The sequence below is a fragment of the Oncorhynchus mykiss genome, chromosome 27 (assembly GCF_013265735.2).
Source record: "Oncorhynchus mykiss isolate Arlee chromosome 27, USDA_OmykA_1.1, whole genome shotgun sequence".
NCBI lineage: Eukaryota > Metazoa > Chordata > Actinopteri > Salmoniformes > Salmonidae > Oncorhynchus > Oncorhynchus mykiss.
In genome coordinates this window covers 12,346,333-12,353,523 of record NC_048591.1, presented here as the reverse complement: position 1 = coordinate 12,353,523, position 7,191 = coordinate 12,346,333, and the positions used below count along the sequence as shown (strand labels likewise).

At 41.3% G+C, this 7,191-nt stretch overlaps 1 protein-coding gene across 1 annotated transcript; it reads right to left on the bottom strand.

Moving 5' to 3' along the window:
- Positions 1-114: 114 nt before the first annotated feature.
- On the bottom strand, positions 115-5,139 carry LOC110507554 (T-box transcription factor TBX1). The gene is made up of 7 exons (XM_021587610.2): positions 4,914-5,139; positions 4,683-4,784; positions 4,173-4,344; positions 3,822-3,977; positions 1,320-1,387; positions 725-843; positions 115-540 (listed from the first exon to the last, which is right to left on the bottom strand). Exons 1-7 carry the CDS (start codon positions 5,114-5,116, stop codon positions 386-388), a joined length of 975 nt encoding a protein of 324 aa, XP_021443285.2. The 5' UTR covers positions 5,117-5,139; the 3' UTR covers positions 115-385.
- Positions 5,140-7,191: the final 2,052 nt, after the last annotated feature.

The window sequence follows — 7,191 nt, the reverse complement described above, 5'->3', positions numbered from 1 at the left end:
GGGTATAGTAGTTTTTCTATGTAATCATTGGCATAACAGAACAAATAGCCTTTAATAAAAATAGCTTATATTAAATCATAAAGCAAAAGAGCAAATTATTTTAAATTGGTCTTTATTGACATAATTTGAATAACAATATTTTCCACTTTAAACAATTAATTCCCCTATATTGCCTTGTGTGCTTTGTGTAAAAAGTCATATCTAAAATCACCAGCCCAAGATGAAACAATCAAAGAAAATAGGCTAAATGATTGAGCTCATAATAGAACATTTTCACTTGGTTCCTTTGAGAAATAATGAAGAGAGATATTCACATATTGAAGGAGAATGTGGGCTACTGTAGGAAGATCTTTAGCAATGGAACTATGTAAGACATTCCCTCCTCTCATCCCAGGTTCAGTCTCTCTGAAATGCCTGGACATTCCCAGAGAGTGGGAAGGGGGATGAAAGTCAAAGGTGGGAAAATATTATTCTCCACATCCTTTCTCTCACTGGTACAGTTGATGTCTTCCCTGCAGTGGTGGCCTAGTTCACGATGCGCTGTTGATAGAGAGGCAATGTTTTAATCCTCTAATCCTACAGAGGAGGAAACCAAGAGCACCTATGTAAAATATCATTTCTCTGACCAAGATTAGTTCACATTGTGGAGTGACAGTGACGTATTAAGGGCTGTATATTGCCTTAAAAAAACTCAGTATTTCATTCCTGGGTCTCAGTCTCTCACTTGATAGACTCTTTAGGTTCTGTGGTCGCTGCTCTCCCGACATACTGTCAGGCTCGTGGCTGCCCTCCTGTGGCTGCCAGGTGGGCAGAGAGTGACGCAGGGGCCTGGCACTGCCCACCCTGAACACACAACAACACACAGTCACATTACAATCAAAGGAGTGTTAGGCAGAATTGCAACAGGTTCAAAACAGGTTACCACCATTAGTCACCTTTTATCCGATCATGGTACGCTTGGCTTTAATAACCAATGGCTTACTTTATCAAGCCTAATTGAGTGTCTGCTGTGTTGTCATATGTAGAGGCCAGAGTCAAAGTTCAGGTGTCATATTGCGATTGATCCTTAACCTGAATATCAGGTGATAAGGGAGAGAGCGATAAGGATGTACAATGGTGCAGTTATTATTTAGTTGAGCGTTTTCGTGGAACAATCTAGATTTGATATTAACTGTAGGAGGGAAACCCCCTGAATCCAACAATCAGTCCTCAATGTCTGAATGTGGTTGTTGTTCTTTGACGTTTGTGTTCAACGTATCACCAAAATCATTCTGACATTTTAGACACTAACGAACAAAGAACATGTTTATTTATTTTACCAGGCATCAGGATCAGTAGTTCGGAAGCCCTTGGCAAACGGGTTACTGGCTATCTTCAACTGGGTGATCTGAGAGAGAGAGAGAGATTTTTGGATTTGAACAGGATCCCTCGTCAATGGCGACAGCTAGTCTCATTGGGGTCTGACACACAATGAAAAAGACATTATAGACAAAATACTTTAAAATGTACATACATTTAAAAACATTAACATGTAGTGTGTGTGTGTTTATCAGTTACACATACATTTCAGCACATACACACAAAAAGTAGGTCCCATGGGAGGCAGTCGTTTTGCCGCGAGGTGTTGCTTTATTCGCGTTTTGAAACCAGGTTTGCTGTTCACTTGCGCTACATGAGATGGGAGGGAGTTCCATGCAATCATGGCTCTTTATAATACCGTACGTTTCCTTGAATTTGTTCTGGACCTGGGGACAGTGAAAAGACCCCTGGTGGCATGTCTGGTGGTGTAATTTTGTGTGTCGGTGCTGTATATAAGTTGACTATGAAAACAGCTTGGAATTTCCAATACATTATTTCTTATAAAAACTAGAAGTGATGCAGTCAGTCTTTCCTCAACTCTCCAAAAGAGACTATCATGCAATAGTATTGATATTAGCCCTCTGATTACAATGAAGAGCAAAACGTGCCGCTCTGTTCTGGGCCAGCTGCAGCTTAACAAGATCCTTCTTTGCGACACTTGACCATATGACTGGACAATAATCAAGATAAGATTCAACTGGAGTCTGCTAAGTAATTTAGCCTACTCAACTTGCTAAACAGCCATGCCATTCAGATTCAGCTGAGGTTTAGAACAGGGAATGATATACATGTACCAAATAGAATGCTCTTAGTTTTAGAGATGTTCAGGACCAGTTTATTACTGGCCACCCATTCTAAAACTGACTGTAACTCTTTGTTTAGGGTTGCAGAGATTTCTCTAGCTGGGGTTTGCTGACACGTACAGGAGGAATCATCATACAGGCTTTGTTAAATGCCAGTGTTAGGTCAATTTACATTTTACAACACTGTTTAACATTAGAGAAGCTTCCATTAAAGAAAACCCACTGTGTTCTGGTTAGATAGCTCTGAATCCACGATATGCTGAAAGTCTGTTGTTAATTTGTTTACAGAGAAAAGCATTGTATTTGGTCAAACACAGTTTTTTCCTACAGTTTACTAAGAGCTGGCAGCAAGCTGATAGGTTGGCTGTTAGAAACAGTGAAGGTCCATTCTTTGGTAGCGGAATGACTTTGGCATCCCTCCAGGCCTGAGGACAAACACTTTCCGCTAGGCTCAGATTAAATATATGACAGATAGGAGGTTTGACATTATTGATCGATAACAATCATTTCCCCACCTCTCCCACACAAACTTTACCAAATACAAACGTATGATGCTTTTCTTTCATTATTCATTTTTTTATGCATGAATACAATGTCTCACTGTTTGTTGTTGGCATTTCCTGCCTAAGGTTGCCCACTTCACCAATTAAGTAATCAGTAAAGTAATTGGCAACACCAAATGGTTTTGTGATGAATAAGGCATCTGATTCGATGAAAGATGGAGTTGAATTTGTCTTTCTGCCCATAATTTCATTTAAAGTAATGTGATCATCTTTATATCATTGATCTTGGCTTCATAACACTGTTTCTTCTTCTTTTTGTTAACTTTAGTCATACAATTTCTCAATTTGCAGTAAGTCAGCCAGACTTATTAGCCACTCCTTTTGCCCCATCTATTTCAACCATACAGTTTTTAAATTCCTCGTCAATCCATGAAGCCTTAACAGCTCTAACAGCTTCTTAACAAGTGGACTTTTATCAATAATTGTAAGGAGCAATTTCATAAATTCATCAAGTGCAGCGTCTGGATGCTCCTTATTTATCACATCAGACCAACAAATCTTTTTAACATCATCCACATAAGAGTCAGCTAAATCGTTTGTAGGATCTCTTACACAATATTTTAGGCCCAGCTGCTTTGGCTTTAATGGATATAGCCACTGTATTGTGATCACTTTATCCAATGGGCACGGATCCAGCTTTAGAACAAAGTTCTACAGTGTTAGTAAAAATGTGATCGATACATGTGGATGATATAGTTCCTGCAGTGTTTGTAAACAACCTGGTAAATTGATTAATAACCTGAACCAGATTACAGTTACTGGTTACAGTGAGAATCTTCCCCTTGATGAAAATCTGTCAATATTCAGGTCCCCATGAAAGTAGACCTCTCTGTTTACATCACATACTCTATCAAGCATTTCACATTTTAACTTTATTTCTAAGGCTACATATATTAATATGGGGTATTTTTTGCCCTTTCCTAGGTAAAGAGAGAGAGAGAGAAAGAGAGAGAGAGAGAGAGAGAACATTATCTGTCATCAATTTCAAGTCAGCATGTAGGGTGAATCTCCAATAGACATAATTCATTCAAGACTGGACTATTTTGTCTCTGCAACATCATATGTAGTGACAGTTATAACATAGTCATTACATTACCCTGTGGTTCTGGTAGGCAGTGACGGCTATGAAGCGTGTTTCCGGGAAGGAGAAGGTGCAGAAGTTGCGGTGGGCATGAAGCTGGCTATCCCGCCGTGGGTCCACATACACCACATGGAATCGAGGCTGGTAACGATGCATGGAGTTCAAGATCATCTGGGTGTTTGACAAACAATCACAATGCACATTACATCCACACACAGGCACAAAGACTCAGAAATACAAAGAATGTATAAAGAACACGAGGAAGTACTGATTGTAAAGATGTGTGTGTCTGGACTGGTCGGTGTGTGTGTGTGTCTGCGTCTGGACTGGTCGGTGTGTGTGTGTATGTGTGTGTGCTTGTCTTACATGTCCATTGTCATCCAGCAGGTTGTTGGTCAGTTTGAGTGCGTCGAAGGAGACCATCTGTTTCATCCACTGGGAGCCTCTGGCGGGGGAGTCAGGGTGGAAGTGCATCCTCCCCGGGGCCGCCACGTCGGCCCGGCCTGCCACCAGCCACGAGGAGCTGTGGAACGCATATCTACATACAGGAGAGCAAAGATACTATATACATTGGTTGCAAGTTGTGTCACTCCACTATTGAAAGTTCTGTTACATCAGGCTGAAAGTTCTACTCAATACATTCTCCATTGGCGCTGATTAAGATTTTGTGCATTATCTGGTACATATTATGTGGTACAATCAAGAAGAGGCTGCCAGGGTATGTACTGTACACCATAACCACAATAAACCATATGATGATTCCACACAAACACTATTATGTGTAGATCTTGTGTATGTCTCTTATGCTGGCAGAGTGTGGGTAAAACCACAGAGCCTATAAATCACATTCTATGTAAGTCTATGGAGAAAACTCACCTGTATCTCTTGTCATCCACAGGGATGAAGTCCATGAGCAGCACATACTCCGCTGCAGGGTCCATCCCTGAGATACTCACCTGGAAGGTAGGGAACATCCTCCTACAAGGACCATGCATGACTCAGCAGCAACACAGTGATATGTGATTAGTTCAACCACAGTGAGTGTGTGTGTTTATGTGTGTGTGTTTACGTGTGTGTGTGTGTCCATTTGTGTTAGCATGTTCCTACCTCCCAGCCTTGGTGACGATCATCTCTGTGCCCAGCTGGTCAAACTGCTGCCACAGCGTGTGCATCTCCAGCTGAACTGTGACCCCCGTGACCTGGGGGGCTTTGGCACAGGTGGCCCCACCAGCTTCTGCACAGCAGGGCAGCGTGAGGGCACACCTGTGAGACAGCTGGGGAACTGGAGAGGAGAGGAGGAAAAAACACATGAAAAACAGGATTTCCCAAGGAAAGTCAGGTAGGAACCAATGAATTCAAACTAACGCAGTGAAGCTCCAGTACCATCCATACTGTTTGTGTTGCAGTCAGAATCTTCAGTGGTGGGGAAACGCTTCAGATTTCTCCACTTTCAATTTCCATCAATTGGTCTTCTGTTCCACTGTTCACTGACCAGTCTGATGTCCAGTTTAGAGTAGAACTGTGACCACATCAAATCCCCTGCTTTAGTCTCAGACCGTTAGCTGTCCTTGGAGAAGCAGAGTGTCTGTGTGGTTGAGGGTGCCACTGACTGGGTCTGGGACACAGAGGACTGGAACACCAAGCAGGCTTTATACAGGCTGGGACACTCAAGGGACCCTCGATCCCACCTCATCCATTACACTGTAATAAAGCCCACTGACATGCAATATTAACATACTCGCACAGACAAGGACACACACACGCACACACACTGAGAGGGATAAAACACACACTCTGCACATATACATAGATACATGCACATGAGATGTGACAGAGGAGGAATGAAAACATTTACTACGGCTTTCAGACAATTCTTTACAGTTTTATACCATGATAGGATGCACAAAGTGTTATTTTCATTGAGATGCACTTCACTTTTTAGAAGTGGGTCATTAATTACACTAGTTGTCCTCCGTTATTGAGTGAGGACAGACATCCGACAGAGAGCCGCTGCTGCTATTGATTCAAAAAAAAAATCTCTTCAACACCATGCTAATTGCTATCTTCAACTCTAATCTAAAGTTGCCTTGAGATGGTCACCAAAAGAGCTTCACCGTGTCTGGTCTGGGAGGAATTCTTATACGTGCCGTATCCATAGGAATAATATAATAACATGTAAAAGATGCTTTTATCCAAAGCAACCTACAGTCATGCGCGTATATATTTTTCCTATGGGTGGCCTGGGGAAGCGAACTCAGTCATTAACAACAACAAAAAGAACAGTTAAGACAAACCACGAAAACAGTAAGAGAATCACGTTGCAAAACACATTTAAAAACAAACCAAAAACCAAATAGCAGTGGATACAAGTTTATAGTCCAGTTAGTACAGGTTTATTATCAAAACTATTACAACTGAGCAGTAGATAGCAGCAAATAAAAGTTTATAGTAGAATTCACGTAGGTTTATTATCAAACTATTACAACTTAGCAGTAGATAGCAGCAGATATTATTTGATAATACTGTCGGTGCAGATAACAGCACCCACAATCCTGATGTTAGAAGCACCATACTCTACCAACTCAGCCGTTGAAGGCCCATTCCTACCCTCTTGCTTATTATCAAGGATTGTTACATGCGAGGGGACAGAAGTTGGTATTGGTGGAAGAAGTCTACTCTATAAAGAACCAACTTATGTTTAGATGGCATGACTGATAGTCAACCGTAGAAGTCAAGTGTAAACTCAATAAGTATTTTATTTTTCTCCACAGTCATACCCCCTCCCAATGCTCCAGTGTGTGTGTGTGTGTGTGTGTGTGTACTCTGTGATGGGAGGGTGATGATGGGGCTCAGCCTGAGAGGTGCTGAGTAGCACCCCATCCATCTAACACCGTCTCTAATGAAACTCTACGGGTCACAGCCTGCCAACACACTGACACCTCCTCCTTATTAACCCATTCATCAACCCTCTATGGCTATTAACACCACGACTCACATGAACTCCCATGATCTCCATGAATGGTCGCTGGTTTTCAGAGAAAATTATTAGAAAAGTCCATTCGTTAAAAAAAATCGAACTTTCAGATGAACCGTTCTTTTAAACCAATACTGTTACAGTGACGTGATATCCGTGTAAGAGACGTTCGTTCATTTCATTACATGCAATAGTTGCATCACTTCATTTTGATCATGTTGCGATCATAGAAAATAGAAAAATCATAGAACGCATATCGTTTTAGAACACAGAAGTGTGTGATACGAGACGTTCATACATAAACCCAACATGGCTATTTTGTCACAGAGCGCATGTTAGTTGTGAGAGCCACATGTAAAAGCTTGTTCTAAACAATATACAATCCAAAGAAGTCAAACTCAGAGAATGAAA

What these genes read in the sequence shown, in the direction of transcription:
- LOC110507554 (XM_021587610.2), bottom strand. Translation starts at nt 5,116, where the DNA reads ATGTGTTTTTTCCTCCTCTCCTCTCCAGTTCCCCAGCTGTCTCACAGG. An exon ending in GTGGATGACAAGAGATACAG is followed by an intron (nt 4,345 to 4,682) that starts GTGAGTTTTCTC and finishes TCCTGTATGTAG; the next exon opens with ATATGCGTTCCACAGCTCCT. An exon ending in ACTACTGATCCTGATGCCTG is followed by an intron (nt 844 to 1,319) that starts GTAAAATAAATA and finishes TTGTGTGTTCAG; the next exon opens with GGTGGGCAGTGCCAGGCCCC.